At 58.2% G+C, this 24,234-nt stretch overlaps 3 protein-coding genes across 6 annotated transcripts; 1 reads left to right on the top strand and 2 right to left on the bottom strand.

Moving 5' to 3' along the window:
* Positions 1-1,071: 1,071 nt before the first annotated feature.
* Positions 1,072-4,362, bottom strand: POLR3K (RNA polymerase III subunit K). Its single transcript, XM_007181829.2, has 3 exons — positions 4,204-4,362; positions 3,050-3,137; positions 1,072-1,850 (listed from the first exon to the last, which is right to left on the bottom strand). Exons 1-3 carry the CDS (start codon positions 4,312-4,314, stop codon positions 1,723-1,725), a joined length of 327 nt encoding a protein of 108 aa, XP_007181891.1. The 5' UTR covers positions 4,315-4,362; the 3' UTR covers positions 1,072-1,722.
* A 173-nt stretch (positions 4,363-4,535) lies between these two features.
* SNRNP25 (small nuclear ribonucleoprotein U11/U12 subunit 25) lies at positions 4,536-7,374 on the top strand. Its single transcript, XM_007181828.2, has 5 exons — positions 4,536-4,779; positions 5,560-5,650; positions 5,876-5,981; positions 6,597-6,671; positions 7,103-7,374. The coding sequence occupies exons 1-5, from the start codon at positions 4,738-4,740 to the stop codon at positions 7,158-7,160; spliced, it is 372 nt and encodes a 123-aa protein (XP_007181890.1). The 5' UTR covers positions 4,536-4,737; the 3' UTR covers positions 7,161-7,374.
* Positions 7,375-7,971: 597 nt separating this feature from the next.
* Positions 7,972-24,179, bottom strand: RHBDF1 (rhomboid 5 homolog 1). 4 transcript variants are annotated; one of them, XM_057529424.1, is made up of 19 exons: positions 24,040-24,179; positions 15,323-15,463; positions 15,123-15,253; positions 14,750-14,854; positions 13,960-14,173; positions 13,310-13,519; positions 13,114-13,236; positions 12,884-13,041; positions 12,116-12,373; positions 11,904-12,015; positions 11,709-11,783; positions 11,467-11,628; positions 10,283-10,383; positions 10,059-10,122; positions 9,579-9,673; positions 9,288-9,363; positions 9,115-9,215; positions 8,854-9,007; positions 7,972-8,649 (listed from the first exon to the last, which is right to left on the bottom strand). In XM_057529424.1, exons 2-19 carry the CDS (start codon positions 15,437-15,439, stop codon positions 8,230-8,232), a joined length of 2,676 nt encoding a protein of 891 aa, XP_057385407.1. In that variant the 5' UTR covers positions 15,440-15,463; positions 24,040-24,179; the 3' UTR covers positions 7,972-8,229. The 4 variants fall into 4 exon arrangements, with proteins under 4 accessions (XP_057385407.1, XP_057385406.1, XP_057385409.1 ...); XM_057529423.1 differs by having other exon boundaries at positions 15,123-15,463; XM_057529426.1 differs by lacking the exon at positions 14,750-14,854 and having other exon boundaries at positions 7,973-8,649.
* Positions 24,180-24,234: the final 55 nt, after the last annotated feature.

Genomic DNA, 24,234 nt, shown 5'->3' with positions numbered 1-24,234 from the left:
GCTCATGGCCTGTGAGTCTGCACTGCATTATTTACCTGCAAATATGCTGAGGAAAACATCTGCATCCCTCACCACACTGCATCTACTGAATCCATCAGCAATGTCAACAGTGAACTTCCTCTGCTCTCATGGCCTGAACCAGCATGAGATGCACGTTTGCAACGCTGATGACAAGGAACACTAACTCTGAACTTCAATTATGCAAAATGGTATCCATTCCTTTCATCAGTGGACTTGCATTACAAAATATTGTAGGATTATATTTTGAATTTCTTTATAAGACTTTGTTTTCTTGTGTTCTCCTAGATTTTGACTCTTGACCCACAAAACCCAAAATACTTACTATCTGGCACTTTACAGGAAAAGTTGTAAACCCCTGAAATAGACTATTATTATCTCCATTTTACACAGGAGGAAACGGACTTGACAGGCAGGCAGGCTGACTTCAGAGGGCGCGACCTTCGCCACTGATCCACCCTACCCTGCCTCCAACAACAACCCAAAATGAGAACAGGCATCTGAGGAAATGTAACTAACTAACGGCACAGAAAGAAGACACTGAAGATAACAGCCACAGGATAAAACCCCATTTGCAAATCCAGCACAAACTGCTCTGAAACAGAAAAAATTGGACACAGTGAGCTCAGGACCTGGTCAACCATCACATGAACGATACAGATTAATAGTTTCTTGGAAAGATACCAAGTTTCAAAAAAGTAAAAATCTGTATCAAAGGCATAAATTTAAGTCCCATCATTCCATAAGTGAGACTTCATTATGAAGAGAAGAGATACAGGGAACTATATTCAATATCCTGTAATAAACCATAATGGAAAAGAATGTGAAAAAGAATACATGTACGTATAACTGAATCACTTTGCTGTACACCAGAAATTAACACAGTGTGGTAAGTCAACTATACTTCAATAAACTAAAAAAAGAGAGAGATCTGAAAAAGCAATTAAGTCTGAGCAAGAAACCAATCCATCAATAACCAAGATCCTGTCCCCTGCTAGCCCAGGGTGTCCTTTTTCTCTTTAGAGTAGACAGATGGACACAGAAAGTATGAAGTGTAAAAAAAAAAACATACTACCTATTAAGTTTATTGCAATCCTAGGAAAAAAGAATACAAATCATAAAGAAATAGAAATCCATGTTAGTCACAATTTTGTAACTAGTTTGGCCCTAAGTATAGTAGTCAGTTTTGGAATCCTGTTTTGGGGTTTGATGTCTACTTCTTCAGGCATTTAAAACACCGAGAAGGTGATATTAGACTTTTAACTTTAATTAAATATTCAGAATAAATTTTGATTAAATAAGTTTGCAATTAACAGTTAAATACTGAGGGACATCTAATGTACTAAACTACTAAGTTTTACTTTATTAGTTGTGCAAACAATGTAAATATTTAAGAGTGTCGGCTGATGGTGAGAGAATGTCAACTGCCCAATAAATGTAAAAGATGCAGAATAGGACCTTAAACAGGATGCACTTAGTTATGGATACTCCTATCCACACACACAGCCTCCTGGACATTAATGAGTTAATCCACTGACTGGGAGATGGGCTACATCTCCTCAGCCCCTGGCCAGCCACCCTAAATGGGTTTGCTTTCCACCACACCAGCCAAGACCCTCAGGACACAGAGTTCACACTCGCAGCTGGGAATTCACCCTGGGGAATACGGTAAGCAGACGCTGACACAGCTGGGCCAGCCTGGCCCTAGTCCCGCCAGCGATGTCCACACTGAGCATTGCAGCACTTGTAGAAGGTGGTCATGGGCTCGTCTGCAGAGCGGGTCTGAAGCTGCATGAAATAGGCACGAGGGTGTTCGCATTTGGGACACGGCTCTGGCAATGAGAAAAAACAAACAAGTGACCCACGTTTACTTAAAAAAATGATGCTTGTGACCAACACACTTGTTAGAAGTAGGTGTTACGTGAAAGACCGTTCATCTGGAATCCCTTGCCCAGGGTGTCCTGCACCACGATTTAAGGTTACCAACAGCGTTATCATTCCCACTGCGCTCTCACACTGAGGGAACGAGACCTGTGATCTTGGAAACAGTCCTCCTCTCCCTGGGTCCCTCTTCTTCAAGTCTGGCTGAAGACTGGCTAGAAACACCACGTGAAAGGTGACACGGCTGCTGTGTGCATTACACGGTCCATGCCCTGCAGATTCCCCTAAAAAGTGCATCTCCACCACCTGGTAATGGACAGGTCCTCTCATCTTCCCAAAGGAAATCCCAACGCACGACCAATCCACTTCCCCGTGAATTTAGAGATCCGTCTCGGCAGAAGTTGTCCAGGCTGTCCTTATCAAGATCTCAACATACATCCCACGCCTTTTCAAAGTGTCCCAAGGCACGTATTTACTTTCACTGAGATTTCAATTTGAGAACCTTGCTTTTGATGGAAATGCCTTCAAACACTCTCAAACACCATTTTGGTACGTAATTCATCTCCTAATGACAAATTCTGCCAGTGCTGGATTTTTAACATAGCAGATCTGGATGTTCTCCGGGGGGAAAAAGACAGCAGTGATCATGCGCTAGCCCTTCCTCCTCTCAATTCAGGTAATGTCTAGGGCTCTCCTTCCTTCTTTGGTCACATCTATCTCTACCAGAAATGAATCAGGACTTGGAATAAATATTTATTTTACTGACTGTTTAGTGCAGTTTAATACTCTGTATCATTAACTTTTAGAAATCTGTATGAGAACAAAATCCTTAAACTGGTTTTTTATTACTCCAATCACACCTGCTAAGTGCCTGCTATATGCCAAACGCTCATTTGTGCTCTCACAATCTATGACTATGGATTAGCCCAGACAAATCAAGGACTCCCTGAGACTCTAACTCAGGTCTGAAGGACTCCAAAGCTTGTGCCAATATTGTTTGCGTAACAAACACATTATAAGACAAGAAAACACTTTCTAGTTTTAGAAGCCCATTTCACACAAGTACATCACAGACTCTGCCGCAGAGTGGCACAGCCAGCAGCCTCATCCTTACCCACAGCTCTGGAACAGAAAAGGTTTTCCCTCTCACCTGCAGTAGAGTCAACATTCTCCCACGCAGCTGCTCCACCGAGCACATCATCCACTTCTTTCAGCTTTGGATACTTCCGATTTGTTACCTAATAAGCAACAGCAGGTCTTCAGACTCTACAAGTAAGTGAACGGTACAAACCTGGGTCACCAAACCATACCCGCCCTCAAGTGTCTCCCCAGCCTTCGCTCCCTTCCTTCAACACAGACTGGAGGAATACTAAATGAAAGCAGAGTTCCTGCTGTCACAGAGCAGGATGCTCCGTCAGAATTTAGAGGATCCGCGATTGGGATGTCCCCAAAAGAAGTGAGAAGACCTCTCCAAGGATTGGATGAAGCAACAGAGCAGGAGGAAAAAAATAGCTTAGGTGTGACCCTCTTCTTTTCCCACACCTCTAAGGTACTTGGTAATCCAAGATAAGAGAACCAAATACAACTGAAGCCAAAAAGGAGTCCAGCCACTCTCCTCAGGCAGAGAGTTTTCTGTTTTCCAAGTTTTACCAGACGTCCTTGAAATGTCACCCTTTGCATAGTTTCAGACTCTAAACTCCCACAACACAGCTATACGGTGGAATACTATACAAACATTAAGAATGAGGTAGTACCAACGTGCTCTACTTCTAAAAATTAAAGGTGTCCTAAAAAGGAAAGATGCATTACCGAGGGAGAGTAACAAGTTATAATAAAGTGTGCATCACTCACGTAATGAACATCCAATACATTCCAGTTGTTCAGACTAGAACATAAGAGGGAACAAAACTGAAAAATCCCTGCCCTCCTACAGCTTATGCCCTAGTATTAATAAACAAATAGCATTAGTAAATTGCAAGGCGTACTGGAAGGCAAACGAGTCTTACGGAAAAAATAAAATTAGGGGAAGGAACATAAAATTTAGAAAGAAGCTGCAATTTTAAATAATCCTTTAAGCAAAGACACGAGCAACGACTGACATGGGTACCTAGGGAGAAGAGCGACCCGGGCGGAAAAGTCGTGCACAGGCTACGGGAGTAGTGCCCGTGCCGGGAGGGAGCGCCTCCGAGAGGCTGGCGTCGCGGGCAGAAGGCCCGCTGGACCCGAAATCCGAGAAGAGGATGAGCGGGGAAGGTTAGGGTCGGCCTCCGCGCTGTGCGCGCCGCGCGGCCGGCCGGGGCCCACCTTGCGGGTGACGTTGTGCACGTAGGGGCAGGTGTTGCAGGCGAAGCGGTGGCAGCGCTGCCCCTCCTCCACGATCAGCCCGTTCCCGCAGCCCGGGCAGAAAAGCAGCATCGCGGCGACTAGCCCGGGTCTCCCGACAGCTCTCGCGGGCGTTCGGCGCCGGCGCTCCGACGCTCCGAACTCCCATTGGTCCCGGCCGCCTCCCCGCCCCAACCAGGCCACCAATAGTCACGCCGACTTCGCGCTCCCAGGGAGCACTGCGGCAGGCCGGCTCCCAGCAACTCACTTCTCATTGGTCCTCGAGGTAGCCCCGCCCCCCGACGCCCCGAAGGAGAGGCTGCGGTTGCGGTCCCCGCGCGTGCGCGCCGCACCACGGTCGCGCAGAGCGACCGTGCGGGCGGAGCCCTCGGGAGGCTAGGCAGCCTGGAGGAGGCGGGGGCCGCGGCGCGGCGGGAGCCGCAGGAGGACGAGGAGGACGAGGAGGAGGCGCTGCCGCACTCCGAGGCGGTGGACGTGTTCCAGGAGGGTCTGGCCATGGTGGTACAGGACCCGCTGCTCTGCGACCTTCCGATCCAGGTGCGCGCGGTCCGGGGGCCGTCGGGGCGCGGACGGACCCCGGAGTGTCGATGGGGGCTGCGGCCAGAGGCCTTGGGAAGGCGTCTCCGGGCGTAAACGAGGGTGTAGGCTCCGGCCCGGCCTGGGGGCGAGCGAGGCTGTGGCCTCTGGCGCGGAATTTAAAGGGGCGCCAAAAACCCCCACTAGTTAGCACACATGACTTTTCACCAGTGTTTTTAAAACTCAAAGCTGGTTTACAAAAGCCTACGGCAAACAAAATAATATCATGTTCCAATAAAAGATCACTGTTACCGGTTTTTCCTTTCTCTTCAATCTTCAGTAAGTTTTGGCACTGTCTTGTTTTAAAATCCTTGTTATTTTGCCCATCGTGGAATTTTTAAATTAACTTCTGTTGTGTTAACGGTTGTATTGACATGTTTATCTTTACCGTTTTTTGGTGCCCCAGCCTTGCCTGAGGCCCTGGATCCTGATGATCAGGGGCTCTCAGGCTGGACAGTGGGGCCCAGTGTTCCTCCTCCCACCCAGCACCTGGCCCAGAGGAGCCAGGGGCTGTTCCTCAAGGCGATTCATTCTCCTTGCCTGTTTCTCCTGAGCGTCCATACACTTCATAGAAAACGTGGATGAGACATGAGATTAAAGTGCTGAAAAACCGGGAAATCCTAACACATATGCAAGAATCTCCCAAAAATGTGGCACCACTTTTTGAAGACTATCAGCTGTTTTTCTTTGTTGTTTGGGGTGGTGAAGAGAGCTCCCATCTCCAGCCTTAGTCTTTTCTAGGTTACTTTGGAAGAGGTCAATTCCCAAATAGCACTAGAATACGGCCAAGCAATGACAGTCCGAGTGTGCAAGATGGATGGAGAAGTTATGCGTAAGTGCTGCCCTCCCCGTCAGGCCGTGCGGTCTGAACCTTCACGGGAGAAGATGTTAGCAGGGCTGGTCAGTGGAAACTCAGGGCCGTGCCCAGGGGTGTTGGGGCAGCCACAAGCTCCCCCTGCCCAGCCTTGAGCCTCAGGAAGAAGCTTCTGGGTTCCTCTCCTGCCATCTGAGGCTGTGGCTGTGGACTCCCACCACGGATCTTCTCCCATTTGTGCAGCTGTGGTTGTAGTCCAGAACGCCACGGTCCTGGACCTGAAGAAGGCCATCCAGAGATACGTGCAGCTCAGGCAGGAGCGCGAAGGGGGCATTCAGCACATCAGTTGGTGAGTGCAGCCACAGCTTCTCCTTGCAGCCCTTCCTAGGAGCTGGACTTGACAGGAGCACTTGCTGGACGTGAGCCGTTTCATCACTTGGGCTCTGCTCCAGAGTGCGGCCTGGAGCAGCGAGCTCCCTGTCCCAAGCCTTGGCCAGGGCAGGTGCTTCTGTGCCGCGAGCCCTGCCTCAGCTGCTCTTCACTGACATCACCCCACCCAGGCAGCTGGGTATCTTCACGTGAGGACACCTTAGGGCACTTCCAGTGTGTCCGGAGGTGGTTTCCCTGGTTACAGATGGTGCAGCTGCCAGCTCTTCACCTGGGTGCTCTCAGCTCTCAGTCTCCTTCGGGATCAAGTGTCCCATTAACTGTGTCTTGGTACAGCCACCCGTTTCATTAGCAACGTGGGTTTGGCCCCCAGCCACCCCATGCATCCCTTTGAGAGCAGTGCGTCCTTGAACCTGCCTCAGGCCTGGTACACACAAGGTACAGGGAAAGAGCCCAGGGAGGAGGCTGGCGGCCTCAGGCCCCGCAGAGCTGAGCGCCTTGAGCCCTCCTTATGCACAGCTGCATCCCAGCTGCCCTGCTCACCCTGCTCGTGGTTAACTGAATTCCCATCTTGCAGGTCCTATGTGTGGAGGACGTACCACCTGACTTCTGCAGGAGAGAAGCTCGCAGAAGACCAGAAGAAGCTCCGAGAGTAAGTTCAGGCTACGCCTTGAGCTGCAGGGAAGTATCTGGTCTGTGGCCCTCTGATTCCCCATGCCCTGCCATAGGGCTGGGGTCCTCTCCAGAGGCTCGTAAGGGAAGGAGGGAATGTGTGAGACCAGGAGAGTCCCTGTTTGGACTGAGGCCCTCCTGCAAGGAGCCCCCTGGAGGCCTCCCTGCCAGGAGGACGGAAGACAGAGGAGCAGTGGAAGGGGCCTGCCGCTCCTCACCAGCAGCGGTTCAGGGCTGCATAGAGCCAAGAGGAGAGAATTAAGAGTGTGCATGGCCCTTGCCACCTCCTCACCTTCCCAGACACCATGCTCTTCCCACCTGGTCTCTGTTATCCCTCACAAGCCTCAGGTGAGGAGTCACAGATGTGCCCTTCTGTAGATCGGACACTCTGTGCCTTTATTTCTTTCTCAGTTATGGTATCCGGAATCGGGATGAGGTATCCTTCCTCAAAAAGCTGAGACAAAAGTGAATCTCCAGACATGGAAAACCCTCTGTGCTGGTGGCCGAGCTCTTCCCCGAGAGGAGGAAGCCTTGGCCACTGGGCCCTTTTCCCAGAAGAGTGTTGAGATAGCCTAACCCCAGTTGGACCCGCCTGGACTCTCAACGTGAACCCTGATCCCATGGTGGATCCCACAGGGCTGTGGGCCTGGCCCTGTATACAGAATAAACCTATTTGCTTCTGAGTTTGGAAAGTCAAGCCACTGTACGGGGGCAGGCGGGACTGGCGCTGCCCCTCACAGTGAGGAGGCGAGGGCAGGGAACGTGCAGGCATGTCACATGGTCTGAACGCTGCACCTGAGCCCTTGGCCACCCCATTCCCCAAGCCATACACACCTGTCCCTGTAATCTCTGCAGCGAGGAGGTGAAAGCTGAGCGGCTGGCTCTCTGTTTCTGCTTGTGGGGAAACAAAGGCCTGTGTCTGAGCCCAGCCATGGACAGGGCCTCCCGCTTCAGCCTAAGGGCTCACCTACAGCAGTGCCTTCACCAGCTCCTGGAAGGGGTGGTGGCCCGGGGCTGGAATTGGAGCTGCCGGCTGGGCAGGGAGGGCTGGGGTGGGGCGCCTCTCAGTGTGGGTGGGGAAGTGTGACTGTGCATTCATAGGTCCTTGTCCCTTTGTCACCTACCACTCCTATAGAACGGGGACAGGGTGTGTGCACTTGGCTGAGGACTTCCCTGGGAGGTACATCTGACACTGAGTTCCCTGTTTTGGGGACTTGTGAGTTGGAGGCCTGGGCACTGAAGGACCTCCCTCCACAGCCTCCAGCCAGAACCCAGAAAGGAGGAGGCAGCTCTGGTCAAGTTAGTGGCAGCTAAAACGCTCCCGGTCCATTTATTGGCCACATGAGGTGGTCGTCGAGAGGCTAGTTAGAGGGTAATCTCGGGAACTACTGTGATAAATGCCCGGAAGTACGAGGGGTTCAACAGCAGTGAACACGGCACAAGGGGTCTGTGCAAGGGGAGCAGGGCTCGCAGGCGGAGTCCCGAGCCTCAGGCCTGGCCCCGGCCCACAGGGCACACGGCGCCAGCACCCCGCCAGCTCAGTGGAGCTGAGCGTCCAGCTCGTACTTCTCACAGAACTTGTCAGTGAAGGGGATGCAGGTGAGGAACTCGCACCACTCACAGCGCACAGGGTAGAAGTAGAAGAGGACCACCAGGCCAGCCAGGAGGCCCAGGAAGACCACCTGAAAGATGATGATCTGGCAGCGCTTGCGGTACAGGTCAAACTTGCCAAAGCTGATGTAGGGCAAGAAGGCAAAGGAGAGGAAGAGGCCGCTGACGAAGCCCGAGATGTGGGCGAAGTTGTCGATCCAGGGCAGCAGCCCGAAGGTGAAGAGGAAGAGCACCACAGCCAGCAGCTTGAAGAAGGCACGCCAGGGCCGTGCCAGGATCTGCCAGCTCTGGAAGAGCTCCACGAAGAGGCAGGCCAGGATGCCGAACTGCGAGCCGGCGGGGCCCACCTGGGGGCGTGTGGGTGCCCGTGAGCTGGTGGGCCTGAGCAGGTCGCCCCGTCCCACCTCCCTCCGCCCAGAGCGAATCGGGACAGGAGCCAAGTGGAGCTGCTCCCGGGCGGGGCACTGTAGCAACTCGACTCTGTGCTGGAACCAGTTCGTGCTGGGCAGCAGGTGCACGTAGGAGGGCCCCACCCTGGGGGGCAGCCTTACCTCTGCCCGGTATGGCAGGAAAATGGCACTGGCCAGGTTACCAGTGACGCCACTCAGCAGGTAGATGATGGCTATGCGGTGCCAGCCTGCCAGCTTCTCCAGGTCCCGCAGGACAGTCATCTGGAAGCAGACAGACACCAGGCAGTGCAGGATCCTGTGGGGAGGGGGGCCATTCAGCAGGGAAGGCTCACCAGCTACTCCTGGGGTCCCTGGGACCACCCACTCCACCCAACCCCGCTCAGCCCACATGGTGTCACTTGCCCAGCGTGCAAGAATAGGGACAGCCACAGGCGGTAGAACTGGTCGGGCACCTCGGGGTTGAGGAAGGGCAAGAGCCCACACACGTCGTCCATGCAGTGCACCTGTGCAGAGTGGCCTGTCAGCACCCGCCGTGGCTGCAGGGACGGGGAGGGACCCTCACCCCGGAGGCCTACCTGAGAGCAGAGTGTGGCCTCCTCGTGGAAGTAGCCCCTCATGAAGTCACAGTACTCCCGGGAGGTGATCTCACACCTGGAAGGTCAGGCCAGGGTTGGGAGGGCTTCCAGGCCCAGGTTTCGGCCCCACTTGCCCACCTTTGTTGGCCCTGGATAGGTCCAGCCCCTTCCTCACCCCACGCCCCTTGGTATCTTGGGTTATTTTGGGACTGGGGAGGGGAGGAGGGCACAACCCCAGGGCAACACTTTGTGCCCAGGACCAGCTGCACATGCCCACACAGGCAGCCCTACCTGCCCTTGGTGCCAATGCAGCAGGGCCGGCCCGTGATGACACAGTCCATGTGCGGGTGGTTGGTGTGGTTCCCAGCGCTGTTTTTGGTGCAGATCTGTGTCACAAACGGGGGTGAGTTGGGTCAGGGTCTCCCCTAACCTTGGGCCCCACGCTATGCTTGGTTGGGGCAAAGATGGACAGGCTCCTAGGGTGGGAAATAGGCTTCCCTTGACTTCAAGCAGGTTCTACACCCTAAGCCTCAGTTTGACCATCTATCAAATTGGAATAATGTCATTTGACCTCCCAAGGCTCCACGTGGGGTTCTGCTCAGAGAGGTCGGCTGTGGTGGACGGACAGGCTGGCTAACAGCCAGGGCCGAGCATCTGGAAGCACAGGGTGGTCCCACAATGGGGACCTCTGGCATCACTGATGGATGAGATGTGGATGCCTCCCCCACACGATAAGGGCGACTCCCAAACAACCCCTCCACCCCGGCTCACCGGCCACTTGGTGATGTCATCTGGCCACTCATGAGGGTCCTCGGAGGAAGGCTCATCACACACCCTGCACGAGCCCAGGATGTGGTCAGTCCTTGCTTTGTGCCCTTGGCTTAGCCCCCTCCTGCCCGACTGGACAACAAGGAGAGCTATTATACCTCTCTCCACCCGCACTCCCAAGGGAGACGTGGACAAAGGAAGGTAAGGGAGGGGCCAGCAGGACTGACCTGGGGTCCTGGTGGCAGACAGAGCCAAACTGCCTCTTGTGGCCAGCAAGGTCTGGGGCGCTGGGATGGAAGGGCCATTTCACCCACACTGCCAGCGTGGACTGTGGGAGGACACGGGCTCAGCCCTGGTCAGAGCCCACCCTGTCCCGGTGCAGTTTCCAGATGGCGGGAATCAGAAGCACTGATTCTGAGCTCCTCCCTCTGGTTCTACACCCCCACCGCTCTGAACTTACACTCTGGATATTGCTCGCATGTTGGGAGATGGTTATAAGGAATTCAACAGCATAGTTCCTATTAGCTTAAAAATAGAAACCACCAGTGTCCAAAATCAGAGAACTGGTACAAACCATGGCACCTCCACATAAGATGATAAAAACTTGGATAACGTTTTTAAAATTCAGGGACTTCCCTGGTGGTCCAGTGGTAATGAATCCGCCTTCCAATGCAGGGGACACGGGTTCGATCTCTGGTCGGGGAACTGGGATCCCACATGCCGCAGGGTAACTGAGCCCTCGCGCCATAACTACTGAGCTCGTGCTCCTCAATGAGAGAGCCCACGTGCCATAAACTCCAGAGCCCATGCACTCTGGAGCCCGCGCACCACGACTGGAGAAGAGAAAAAGCCCACATTCCACAACTAGAGAGAAGCCCACTCGCCGCAACAAAGATCCCGCCTGCCGCAAATAAGACCCGATGCAGCCAAATAAATAAATATTCAAAAAAAAAATTTTTTTTAATTTAGTGGGAAAAGGCAATACCATTTATAGAAACTTAAGACACGTGCACAAAAACAAGATGGACACGTGTGGGAAGAGCACACCCAAATTAAGGACACATGTGTAATTCCCTGGCGGTCCAGTGGTTAGGACTTGGCGCTTTCAATGCCGGGCCTGGGTTCGATCCCTGGTTGGGGAACTAGGATCCCGCAAGCCTTGCAGCGCGGCCATAAAAAAAAAAAAAAAAAAAATTAAGGACACAGGTGTACAGGGTGAGCAGCAGGAGATGGAGGAGGTGTGGGATAAAAAGGAAAGAATGTGATGCAAGGGGCCTGGCAAAGACGGACGGCATAATGTGCTGAGAACTAGGGGTTTAGGATAACCAACCGGCTCTATCTGAAGTCCCAAGATAACCACAAACACAAGGTGCAGACAAGGGTGCGAGCTGAGCTGCGGGCGGGCACTCACCGAGCACTCCTCTTCCGAGGTCTGCACGCAGCCAGACCGGTCGTTACGCACACAGCAGGCCGAGTGCTTCTCACGCTCGCGCGCAGCGTGGATGAAACTATGCACCTGCGGATCCTGGCGCATGCAGGGCGAGAACTTGGCACCCAGGTGAATGAGAGCCTCCTGTGGGGAAGAGGATGTGCAGCTGCGGCCAGGCCCTCCGCCAGCCCAGGGGCCCCGCCCCCGCCAGGCCCCGCCCTCACCGAGCTGGGCCCGATCCAGAAGTTCTCCTGCTGAACGTACTTGACATTCTCATAGACCCCTCGGTTGCGCAGCACCTGGGAGGTTGGGGAGAAAGATCAGACGGATCTCAGCTGAGCCCTCTCCTCGGGTGGGAGGAGAATGGGTGGGAGGGAGCCCAGAGCCCAGGGTTCGCCAGGGAGGGTGCCGAGGCTCACCGAGTCTACGGTCTCGTGCTGTGAGAAGCCTACGGGCGCCACGCCATAGATGCACACGGCTAGAATGGTGACGAGCGAGTGCACAAAGGTGAGCCAGTAGGTGAAGAAGGGCCTGCGGGGCAAAGCGTCAGCAGAGGCGGCATCCCCAACCCGGAGCCCCCACGCCCACCTGGAGCCTTGCCTTCCCGAAGCCGCATCCCCTCCACGCCTACCTGTGGTCGTCCATGTCCTCAATCTGGCGTTTGACATAGCTGTCGATTCGCTTGCGGTAAGTGCGGTTGGTTAGCCGGCCCACCATGCCCAGCCCATATGGCCGCTTCTCCCTGGCGAAGAACTTGCGCACCGGCATCGCGATGCGCTGGCCCCGCCGCTGACCCGCGGCGCTCACCACCTCCTGCCGCAGCCGCACCTTGGGCTGCGGGGCCGCTGCGCCGCCCTCCTTCTGCTTGCGCCAGCCACGTTCCAGGGGCCTGGGGGAAGGGGTGCCATCACCCCCAGCCCCAGACCTCCCACCTGCCGCAGTCCATCCCCGGCGGGACACGGGCGAACACGGGCGACCCTCCTTGTCTGTCCTGCTCCCAACTAGTGGTGAAGACACTGTGTGGCAGGCTAATGTCAGCCCCCTCCTTACCAGTAAAAGCGTGATCCCCAGCCACTCCTGGCATGGCAGGGAGGTGGGTTCGGACCTACAGGAGGGTCCCTGCTAATCTGCGAGTGTTAACTACGTCACCTCCTCCTTCCCCCGAGATTCTCTCCAGCCTGTGGGCTCTGGGACTGTGATCCTGTTCCAGGTGTGGGCAGCCCAGACTCGAATGGCGCCCACCCCTGGGTTCCCCAAACACAGTTGCCAAGCTGGGTTCCCAGTCCACAAGATGACCCCCTCCCGGGGCCCTCTAGGGTCGTGCCTTTGGGGCCAGCTGCTCCTGAGAGCCGCAGGACCTGCCCCCCGGCCCCCTCGGAGCGCGCCGGGAGGCACTCACAACATCAGGTGGCTGCGCTCCAGCTCGCTGCGGGCCAGGGCCCCACCCGTGAGGTCCGCCTGCTCCGGGGCCCTCTCCCAGTCCTTGAGCGCTGCCTCCGATGGGGACTCGAACACCTCATCTGGGTACGTGGACAGCTCCTCGTGGAGGACACCTTCCTGAGCAAACACGCACGGTCAGCGTGGGAAGCATAGGCACCAGGGTCATGGGTGATGGTGCCAGGCTCTTACCCGGGCAAAGAAGGATGTGTCCAGCTCGTCGGGGAAGTCAGCCGTGTCCTCCTCCAGGAAGCTGGCAGGAGTGAAGCTTCGGCGCTGGAGCCGGCGCAGTGTGCCATCCCTAACCGAGCGGCCCTGCCAGCGAGGGGGTGAGGACGCAGCGTGGTGCTGGCTCAGCCCCTGCCCCCACCCCGGCCCCTGCACCCACCTTCACCAGCGCAGCGGCTGCCCGGAAGCTCATCTTGGCCACCGACTCGCGCTTGCGCCGCCGCGGGAGCCGGTTGAAACCCGAACGGGAGCTGGAGAAGGAGCAGAGGGAGGCGGCACCCGGCGTGACCGGCGTGTGCGGGGCACTCAGGCCGTCGGCGGCATCATCCGCCAAGCGGAAGGCCCGGCCCCGGGCCAGGGGATCTATGATCTGGAGGAGGGGAGGAGATGCAGGAGTCGGGGGCTGGGTCATCGCCAAGGGGGCTTCTTCACCACCCCAGACCCCACCATGGAGAACACAGCTGCTGCTCGTCCCACTCCCCAGTGGGTCCCTGGACAGCTGAGTGGGTACCACCCCACCCCACTGCACCAGAGGGGTCCCGTTCTCCGCCTGTATTTCCTTTACGCTGCTGTTCATCCTGGGATGCTCTCCCACGCATAGGCTGGCATGTGGTACAATCCCAGGACCCTGTCCTCTCCCCCAAGCCCCCCTTCCCAGAGAGTATCTTAGGTGCCTTTACGGGACCATCGACCACCCTCCCAGACCGTGAGCTCCAAGCAACCTCCTGTGCTTAGACTGGCTGTGTCCCCAGCCCCAGCTCAGGGCAGCAGAGTAAGGGAACTGTGGGAGGCAGCAGCGGGAGAGCATACCTTCTGCATGCCCAGCTGGCATGGCCCCACGTACAGAGGAGGGGGCGTCTCAGTGCTGGTCAGCGACACATTGTCCTGGCTGGGCAGGTCTAGCTCCCGGATGACCTGGGGCTTCAGCTTCCCGTAGCGCTGGCTGCAGTGACGGATGCTCTTGCGCTGCCACTTCTGGGTGCTGTCACTATCCTTGCTCACTCCAAACCAGTCAGCAGTGCCCCTGCCAGGGGAGGGACTCAGCAAGGGGAGGCCAGCTGTCCCCTCTCCCCAGCAGGGGCCTCAGAGGCACTCCACCTGGGCAGCATGCCCGCCCCAGGCCTCTGGACACTCCAGGGTCTGGGGTCCAGGTGGGCTGGGTCTGATAAAGAGGGTAAGTGGGTTTCGGCCCTGGCCACCCTCTAAACAATTAGCCAGCTCCAAACTGCCACCAGCACCAGAGATGGCAGGCCTTGGTGAAATAGGTGAGTATTTCACACAGGCCCTCACGCCATCCCTGAGACGGGCATTTGTCGGGAGACACTGAGTCTGGAGACAGAGGTCAGAGTTCAGCCCTTAGCTCAGCCAGAGAAAGCGTGGCCCTGGGCAGCAGCTTGACCTTGGACACCACAGAACTCAGGCAGTGGGTGCCACACACCCAGGCAGGCTGCCCACAGTCCTTGGACGCGCACGCAAAAACACTGCCAGCACCTGCCGTCAGGAGCCCCGGGGGACACCAACCACGCTGGCAGCTCCCGGGAGGTCACAAGCCATGCACACACCAGCTGACGCCAACACACTCATGCCCTGCCCAAGGTACCTGAGCAGGGACCGAGAGAGAGACGAGCGCTGTGTGAGGGCCCTGCGGGCAGCAGGGGGGCCCAACAGGGGCAGAGTGTGGACACGCCCAAAGCGCACCTGTCGGCTGTTCGGGGGGGACCAGAGCATTGGGTGGGGGGGTGGGGAGAGAGAGAGGAGAGAGCAAGCGCTGGGCGGGGGGGCAGAGAAAGGCAGTAGGTGACAGCAGTCAGTCCCCAGAGCAGGAGGAGGACAGGGTGATGTGGGGACGGGATGGAGGAGAAAGCCCTTGCCCCACTCCCAGCCCCAGTGCCCGAAGGGGACCCTGTATGCCTGCCTCTGTCCCACCGGCCCAGCCCCCAGCCCGCCGCGGACCAGCCAGGACAGCGAAGTACCTGCGGATGGTCTGTGTGATGGACATCTGGCGCTGCAGCCCCAGCCGCCGGGGCTCCTGGTGGGGTGAGGGAACGCGGGCGGGCTCGGCCGGCATGCTCACGCTCCGCAGGAACGCCTGGCGTCTCAGGGGCTGGGCAACGGGGACCCAGTGAGGCGGCTGGATGGGCTGCACCTGCAGCCCCCGCTGGCCAGGGCCTACCTGCAGGAAGTTGGACTCCTCTGCTGCCGGGGGCACCACGGCCGGGATATCCAGCTTCAGCCACGGCGGCTTCTTGCGCTGCAGGCTGCTGGTGCTGTCCCTGCGGGCCTCACCCATGGTTCCAGGCAGAGCTAGGGGGGCCTAGGGGGCGTGGTGTGTTATTCAATAACAGCGCTGACAGGCACTTCCCTGGCGGCCCAGTGGTTAGGACTCCACACTTTCACTGCCAGGGGCCTGGGTTCAATCCCTGGTCGGGGAACTAAGATGCTGCAAGCCGCACGGCGCAGCCCAAAAACAGCACTGGCAGATCTCTGAGGGTTCACGCGGCCCAGACCCAGGAGGAGGAAGAAGCAGGGATAGCCTAACAGGCATGGGCACAGCTCCACTGCCAGAGTCCCAGCACGGGCTCAGCACCCACGCGCTCGGTTCCTGCCTCTGTTGTCCCGAAAGACACGGCTGGGCACGCACTAGGTCCTCAGACGACATGCATTCATGTGATGAATAGTTGAGGACCTACTATGAGCCACTCCTAGGTGCTTGGGACATCTTGGTGGAGAAGCAGGGAAACAGAAACACAAAAATCCCTGCACTCCTCAAGCTTAGAGTCCAGACAAACAATAAGCTTACACGTAGATACACTGTGCTAAAGGCTGCAATGTGTGACAGGGATAAAACAGCCCATTAGGACTTCCCTGGTGGCACAGTGGTTAAGAATCCGCCTGCCAATGCAGGGGACATGGGTTCGATCCCTGGTCCGGGAAGATCCCACATGCCACGGAGCAACTAAGCCCGTGTCCCACAACTACTGAGCCTGCGTGCCACAACTACTGAAGCCCGCACACCTAGAGCCCATGCTCCGCAATGAGAGAAGCCACCGCAGTGAGAGGCCCGCGCACAACGAAGAGTAGCCCCCACTCGCTGCAACCAGAGAAAGCCCGCGCACAGCAACGAAGACCCAACGCAACCAAAAATAAATTTTTTTTAAAAAGTTAATTTGAAAAAACCCAGAAAACAGCTCATTACAGTTGCCAGAGGAGCGATGCCTCTCTGTGCGGTGACATCTGAGCAAAGGCTTTCGAGTTGATCTAGTGAGCAAGGTTAGGTGGCAGGGTGTTCCCCACACAGGGAATGGCCAGTGCAGAGGTATGAATAAGCACGAGGGCAGAGGCAAGCTGAGGGGCTGACCCGGTCTGTACACGGGGCAAATCTCAAGCCTATTGGACACAGACCTCAGTTTCTTAACCACCATGACAGCTGCTCCAGAGACAGAGGGCTCACTATGCCCACGACAGGGTGCGTGGTCCCTCCATCTCTCAGAGGAGGGACCACCTGGCTTCCCAGGGGCCAAGGGCTCCTATAGCCAAGGGACCTCCTGGAAACCACCTGGTGAAAAGGCCGCTGTGACCACAAGGGGGCGCCACAGGCCCAGAAACAGCAGCAAAGCCCAACAGTGCTTGGAGACGCCTTGCTCCGTGCCACCTTAAGCATCTGAGACCCAGAGCAGAGAGGCCAGGGCTTGATTTGGGCCACCCCAGCCTGGCCATGTGACCATGAGGCAGTGGCCACATAAGCATGGCTCCTTGGCACTTAATTCCCCCTTTACGAAATGGCAGTTTCAGGGCATATCTGCTTCCCCGGCCCCAGAGAAGGATCACAAGGCCTGGAAACAGGATATCCAAGACTAGAAGGGTTCCTAGCACAGCGGGGGCAAGGATAGCAGGAGCGTGGTGGAGACTCCAAAATTCCTCAGCCTCTCAAAGAGCTTCAGACTCCGAAGATTCTGACCTGCGGGGTCTGTGACCCATCCACTGAGGTCACTAGAAACAGCTTCTACTTTGGAGCCTCCCTCTCAACTGCCTGGAGAGATACAGAGAAAATACTTTACAAATAGGGAAACTGAGGCCTAGAAAGAGAGGCTTGTCTTGCCCAAGGCCACATATTCAGGCGGCATAACTAAGGACACAGTTGCTACTGGCCCTTTACAGATCAGGGAAGGTCCAGGGGTCCAGAACCCTGCTCAGTGCCACCCCACAGCTCCCTATGGACCTGGGAACGGCCAGGGATGTCGCTCATCCCCCCCACCCCCACCCCCGGCCCCCCGACACAGACGCGGGATGACACAGAACACTCCTGTGCTGCTCACAAAACACGGAGAGCCCAGGATGCTGCTCCCAGCTCCTAGCGGCCCTCTGCCACCCAGGGATAGGCCCAGGACAACACACAGCTTCTATTGGCCCTATGACAATCGGGGACCAGCCCAGGACCCAGCACACAGGTCCTACTGGCCCTAGATTGACCGGACACCAGGCCAGGATGCAGCTGGCAGCTCCTACTGGTCCTGTACCAAATGGGGCTGAGCCTGAACACTAATCACGGTTCCCACTGGCCCTACCCCAACCAGGAACAGGCCCAGAAGGAGGCAGTCCTTCGGGGATGCCTTCTGACTCTTGGCCCATCCCTCACATTCCGACCTTTTCCCTGAGCTGACTATGCAGGAGTCTTTCCATCAACACAGCTCCCAGGGCCAAGCCTCTCCCTGCCCTCACCTGCTCTGGTCTCAGGAAAAGGGCTGAGGGCAGCATTTGTTCCCACATCCCTGGGAATCCCTTCCTGGCCCCGCCTACACTGAGCCCCACAAGCTGTAGTCAGATGGAGAGTCCCTGGAGGGGATGGAGGCAGCGTCTGACATGAGGGCATCCTGACTGAGAACTGGGTCCCTCTGGGACCTGAACCAGGAGACCAGCACTCGGCATCCAACTCGCACCACAACCCAGCCCAGCCCTGCACAGCTGTGGCTGACCAGGCCACAGGTCAGCATCCTGGGAGGGCAGCATCTTCCTTGTCATCCACCAGCCCTCCCTTCACAGACCAAGGTGATTGTAAGCTCTCCCTGCTGGTAAGGAAATCACTGGGCAGGACAGCTCCGGGTCTCAAGCACTAATGGTGGAACCTCAGACAGCGTTAGGCGTATCGAGAAGGCAGAAGGTGCTGAGAGGCGCGCCCAGAACCTGCAGGGCTGGGACAGCACCCTGGGTGCACCCTCTGAGCCACGGCGGGCTGGGCCTGCCAGGTGGAGATCTGGGCGATCAGACCCCTCAGATGGTGCTGTGCCCATGGGGCCTTGTCAGGAAGGGGCCAGACAGGATGGGGACCCCCTTAGCATTTCAGATGGGAGAGGCTATGGTACCTTAAGTCTGTCCCTGCCACCCGACCACCCCATGCCTCACAGAGTCTCATACGCTCCTGGTGAAGCTATTGTGAGGTCCAGAGAGGCCAAGTGTGGACCCGGGATCACTGCTGGTACCAGGCAGGCTGGGTGCCAGGAACGAGCCCCTACAGGAGCCTCCCCACGCACGCCCAGCACCTCTAGGTGACAGAAGCTGGTTCTCCACTCAAAGAGTGCCAGGAAGGGACTTCCCTGGTGGTCCAGTGGGTAGGGCTCCATGCTCCCAATGCAGGGGGCTCGGGTGCGTTCCCTGGTCAGGGAACTAGATCCCACATGCCGCAACTAAGATCCGCATGCTGCAACTAAGAAGTCTGCATGTCACAACTAAAGATCCTGCACAGCCTAAATAAATAAATAAATATTAAAAAAAAAAAAAAAGAGTGCCAGGAACCTTTGCCAGCTGACTGGCTCAGCACCACACACACACCTGCGACCCTCCCTGGCTCCCACTGTGCTCCCACAGCCTCTCCTCACACCTGGCTCTCCCAGTACACGCATTCTGCCCATGTGTTCAAGGACCCCCCGCCTCAGTCAGGCAGCCCCTCCCTGACAGGCCCTGGATTCCCCTGGCATGGCCGGGAGCACATCCACGTGTGTGCTGTCCGGTCCTGTCATGCCAGGTCCACAGTGCCTAGGACAGGCCTGCTCCAGAGCCACTGCTGAATGATCACTGGTCATTTCAGAGCACGAGCTAGCAGGGGCCCGTCCCCATGAAGTGGGGTGATGGCAAGTTCCCAAAGATGCCCCTTCACTTGGGTGTGGGAGGAGGAGCTACCACATGACCGGGTGGGAACAGAAACAGCACAAGCAAGGAGGTGGGAAGGGGGTGGTGAGCACACACAGGAGCCAGACGCCCCCCCGACCCCCGCTGGCCTGGGCCCACCAGACACAGGAGCCGGTCCCCTCACGAGGGAGGCACCAGCTCCCTGCCTGGACACACAGACCTCCCGGTGGCCCTCACCCCACCAGATCCCTCCTGTGTTTGGGGCAGAAGCTGGAGGGTGCCCCATAACCCACACAGCTCCCTGCCCTCAGTGCTATGGGTTCCCGGCCTGACCCGCCCCTGTGTGCCCAATCCCCCAGCGCCCCTGCGGCAATCTGGGCATCAAGTGGGTGGGATTCACAAGCAGGGTCGGGGGTGGCTCCACAGTGGACCCCGAGGGTGTGGGGGAGGGTCGGGCCCAGACCGGACAAAGAGTCTGGGCCGGGAAGGGGCACAGTGCCCGCCCAGAGGAGACAGTGGCTCAGTGTCTGGGTCTCCCCCAGGCGCACAGTGGGCTCTTGTTCCTAGACGGTCCCTGAGGGGGAATCCCAACAGCATCTCTGCTCTGCTGCCCCTCAGCGCAGGGAGAGACCACAGCCCAGGGAGGGCCTGCCTGCCGTCTGAGTCACTCTGGTGACATTCGTGGCTGCCCACCCGGGGCCCAGACCCACCAGGAGACACCCAAACAGGCAACTAGAAGCGCAGCGGGGAGGCTGATGAAGCAAAAGCTAACTGTGAGGACGGAGCTCTGAGCAGCTCAGGAGTGTGGGGTGAGGCTGGAGGGGATGCAGAGGGAGGGCCCGCAGGGTACCGGGACCACCAGGGCTGCTTCAAGCGGGAGCGAGGGGAGTGGGAGCCGCTGCAGCCAGCAGGGTGGAGGGCTGTGGGGCAGCCCTGAGAAGCAGCCACGCCTGCTCTGGGGATGACGGGGGACCCTGGGCAGGGGTCCAGGAGGGTCCAGAAGCAGGAGCCAGTGCAGGCAGGCCAGTGTCGGGGAGCCTGGCCTGAGACACTGTGCACTGACCCAGCTCCCCTCTACCACCTGCAACCCTGAGAGAGCCTGAATTTTCCCCTTTGAAAATCAGGGGCCACAGCAGTGCTGGGCACACAGTAGGTGCTCGAGAAGCGGCAGCTGAATCAAAAAAAAAAAAACAGGCTGGACCTAAAACGAATATCATATTGTAAGTCACCTATACTTCAACTAAAAAGAAAGAAACAAACAAACGAGCAGGCTGGTGCTGCCTGCCGGCTGTGGGGAGCTCCCCAAGGAGGGCCCGGGAGCGCGTTCAACCAGAGCACAAGGCGTGGGAGGACCCAGGCGACACCCTTTGGGGAGGCCCAGTTTGGGAAGGTGTGGCCAAGAGGCAGGAGGAGACAGGGGAGAAGTTCTGGCCCACCCAGGCCTGGACAGGCTGTGGCCGGGATTAAGCTGGACCCTCTATTTCTGCACTTAGGCCTGCCCTGCACACTTGAGGGACAACACGGACCAGGGGCAGCTGGAGGTCAAGCAAGCGGCCCGGCCCCAGGACCAGACCCACCAAGCCTGGGGCCTAACCTGCCCAGGGGACCGCCGGCCACCCATGTCAGCTGGAGCAATTGGGCCCACCCCAGGACACCTGCCCAGACGTGTGCCCAGCTCACCTGAGCATGGTCCCAGGAGGCGCCAGCTCCTCTGACCTCCCCATGTGAGCCCTGACCTCTGACCCTCAGTGTCCTGTCTGACCCCTAGTCTGATGCCCGGCCCCAGGTCTCCCTTGGGAGGGGGGATCGCCAGCTGTCTGGCAGCCTAGAATTCAGTCCTCCACTACGTGCTACTATGTGGCAGAGCGAAAGTGAGCTGGCTGCCCTGTGCCTCTTGACCTCATCATCAGTAACCGGCATCTTGTCGGGAATGATCCTGGCCAGGCCCTCACCCCTCCCAGAGACCCCTCCACTTTTCTGTGGAAGATATGAGGTTCAGAAGGGAGCAGGGCAGACCTGACACCTGGCCAGTGGCTTGCTGGGTGCCCCGTGCTGTCCCCAAGAGGACACATCAGATCGCTACCCCCCCAAGGCGCCCATCACCAGCTGTCACCCCAGATGATAGGGATGCAGGGATCCAACAACAGAACCACAGGAGGCTCTCTGCACAGGAGGCCCTGAAGGTAACTGCCCTGGGAGGGTGGTGCAGGAAAGGGGGCACTGGCCCTGTGGACTGGGAGCTGCCCAAAGGCTCGGCAGACTATGACCCAGAGGGTAACTGGCCACCAGAATTAAAGCCTATGACCCGGCTGGGTCTGGCAGGGTGGATGCACCCTGGGGTCGGGGAGCCCCAGGCTCAGAAAGGTCAGAGGACCCATCCGTGCCACACAGCCAGCAGTGGGGTAGGGCAGGGGCTCAGCTATAGCAGCTTCTGGGTGGGACAATCTGGAATCTAGCTGGACCTTGGGAGGTAGGTGCAAGCCTGTCTCAAGCTGCACAGTGGAAAGACCCACATCCCATCAACAGGCCTGGACAGAAGGCAGATGAGCAGCCTAATCACCAGTTAGAGGCCCCACAAGTGCCCCTGACCAACCCCCCACCCCCACACGAGCTCCCGGTGCCCACATACCCTCTGGCTTAGCAACCCTTCTCAGGACACATCAGCTGCTGGATAGTATCTGCAAGGCCGCGGGAGGGGACACCAAGCCCCTGAAGTCGATTATCGGAGCAGAAATGGCTTCAGTCAGCAGAAGCCTGGCACACCTGCCTCAAACCTGACTCTGGCTAGCCCCACTGACCTGTCACAACCCCTGCAGGGGTCCTCTGTGTCCATCTTAGAGATCAGGAAACTGAGGCTCAGAGAGGCCAGTCACCACCTGTGGTCACCAAGCCTCCAGGGGGGTTCAAAGCCTGGGGCCATGTCTGCCCAGGAGCCGGGGAGGTAGCCACAGCCCCCCAGGGGAGGGGCAGACCATCTAGGCTCCTCAGGCTGGGGAGGGCTAACAGGCCCCTCTGGGCCACCACTCCACCCCACCTCCACCCAGAGCATCTCAGTTCAGGGAGGAAGGAGTCACCCTCAAACGCACCTAACCCAGAAAACAGGCAGAAGCTAAGGAATCTGATCCTTGGGCTGAAAGTCGATCCTGTCACAGACACCGATGACATGGAGGGACTGGAGCTGGGGAGGTGCAGGCGGGGGGAGCCCCTCACATCTGGGGAGAGGAGCTACAGGAGGTGCCCTGAGCAGCAGCTTGAGTCCGGAGGCCCTGAGGGTGGGCCCAGGAAGGCAGGCAAGGCCTGCGTGACTCCCTCTGAACCAAGGGCTCCCCTAGAATTCAAGCTCCCAAGGGCAGTGGTTTGCCGGCCGGCCCACTGACGCTGGACGGGGGATGCTGTCACTGCAGTGCTCCAGCTCTGGTGCTCTCAGTCAGCTCTCTGTGCAATGGGCGGAGGTTGCTTGGAGGGTTTGGGAAGCAGCCTGGGGCCTGGCACATTCCATCCAGGGCCACTCAACTCTTATGCCCCACTAGTAGCCCCTGCTAGTAGCCCCTGCTTTTCTCAAGGAAAAGGACCTAGCTTGCCCAGAATAACCCCTGGTTGCAGGGAACTCAGCCTCAGGGACTCCTTGGGCCCCCGCCATCTGCTGGGTGGCCCAGCTTCCTCCCAACCTCTGGGTGGGGGCTAAGGGGGCTGGGGCTGGCTCCACAGGGTGGGGAGAACCCAGCATCTGGCTGGGCCAAACCTGAAAAGCCAGTTTCATCCTTGAATCTTCTCTGCCAGGAAGTCCCCAGGTGGGGGTGGGGGGGCCTTTCCCAGCACAGGGCTAGGGCCTCCAGACCCAGACCTCGCCCACCCAGACAGACACACAGACACACCACCCCAAACTGCACACACAGAAGAAGGAACTCTGCTCAGGACCATCTGGCTCCCCTGCCCATTCCCCACCCAGCCCCACAGACATGCCCCCGGCAGGGCAGACAGCCAGGCCCTCCTCCAGTGCCCTGAGCACCTGGGGTCCAGCAATCTCCCAGCCAAGAGCAGGCCTGCTTTGAGGCACCGTGTAGTGGCCACAGGCTCAGCCCTGGCCTGCTCCTCTTGGCCACTGAGCACAGGGTAGGGAAAGTGCCCGGCAGCTTCCAGTGTTTAAAGCCGGGGAGATTGGGTTGTGAAGCGGAAGGTGGGGTCACTCCCTCCTCGCACCGCCCGCCCCCCAGCTCCACAGCTACTGCTATTATTGCTGAAATTATTCCCATCCCCAGGGAACACGGCTGGGACAGGGATGATCCGGAGAAGTCCCACCCTCTGAGCTGGAGTTTCGACTTGGAGACACCACCCACTGGTGGTGGCCGGGAAGGAAAGCGTAAGGGGGGGAGGGTACAGCTCAGAGGCGCCTGGGGACACCCCGGACTCCGAGCCCTCCCGCTCCCGGGACCCTCAGCTGTCGGGCGGGGGATGGAGCCGAGACGTCCGGCCGGGTCAGGCCGCCGGGGCGCGCTAATCCGGCCACGGGCTATTTTTGCGGCGCGCCGGGTTAGGAATCCGGGGCTGGGCCGCCTCCTCGGGCGGCTCGGGAAACTCCGGGAAGGAAAGTCCGGCCGCCTCGGGCGGAGAGTCGCCCGAAGCCGGGACGCAGCCAGACTCCGGCCGCTCCGAGCGGCTTCGGCCGTGGAGGGGTGGGGACGGGCCCCGCGCGCGGCGGACGCAGCCCCGGAACCCACCCGGCCCGCGCCCCGCGCCCCGCGCCCCCCACCCCGCGCACTCACTCACCGCCGCCGCCGGCACCGGGGCCTCGGGGGTCCTGAGGGCTTCGGGGAGGGGCTGCCGCCGCCGGCCCGAGGGCACCCGCGCCGAGTCCCCGCCCGCCCGCCCGGGAATGCCATGGAGCGAGGGGCGTGCGCGCCGGGGGCGGGCCCGGCCGGAGGGGGCGGCCGCGCTGACTCAAGGCTCAGGAATGCGCGCGGC

The sequence above is a fragment of the Balaenoptera acutorostrata genome, chromosome 15 (genome assembly GCF_949987535.1).
Source record: "Balaenoptera acutorostrata chromosome 15, mBalAcu1.1, whole genome shotgun sequence".
Taxonomy (NCBI): domain Eukaryota; kingdom Metazoa; phylum Chordata; class Mammalia; order Artiodactyla; family Balaenopteridae; genus Balaenoptera; species Balaenoptera acutorostrata.
Note: the sequence above shows the minus strand (reverse complement) of the source record. Positions and strands in the feature narration are given on the sequence as shown.

Bases quoted from the DNA above. Each gene is read 5' to 3' on its own strand.
- POLR3K (XM_007181829.2), bottom strand. From the start codon at position 4,314: ATGCTGCTTTTCTGCCCGGGCTGCGGGAACGGGCTGATCGTGGAGGAG. The intron at 3,138-4,203 runs GTGGGCCCCGGC...GTTGCTTATTAG, and splicing joins TGCACAACGTCACCCGCAAG to GTAACAAATCGGAAGTATCC. The intron at 1,851-3,049 runs GTGAGAGGGAAA...TCTCATTGCCAG, and splicing joins GAATGTTGACTCTACTGCAG to AGCCGTGTCCCAAATGCGAA.
- SNRNP25 (XM_007181828.2), top strand. From the start codon at position 4,738: ATGGTGGTACAGGACCCGCTGCTCTGCGACCTTCCGATCCAG. The intron at 4,780-5,559 runs GTGCGCGCGGTC...AGTCTTTTCTAG, and splicing joins TCTGCGACCTTCCGATCCAG to GTTACTTTGGAAGAGGTCAA. The intron at 5,651-5,875 runs GTAAGTGCTGCC...CCATTTGTGCAG, and splicing joins GATGGATGGAGAAGTTATGC to CTGTGGTTGTAGTCCAGAAC.
- RHBDF1 (XM_057529423.1), bottom strand. From the start codon at position 15,439: ATGGGTGAGGCCCGCAGGGACAGCACCAGCAGCCTGCAGCGCAAGAAG. The intron at 9,674-10,058 runs GTGAGCCGGGGT...TTTGTGACACAG, and splicing joins ATGACATCACCAAGTGGCCG to ATCTGCACCAAAAACAGCGC. The intron at 9,008-9,114 runs GCAAGTGACACC...CCCTCCCCACAG, and splicing joins TCCCTATTCTTGCACGCTGG to GATCCTGCACTGCCTGGTGT.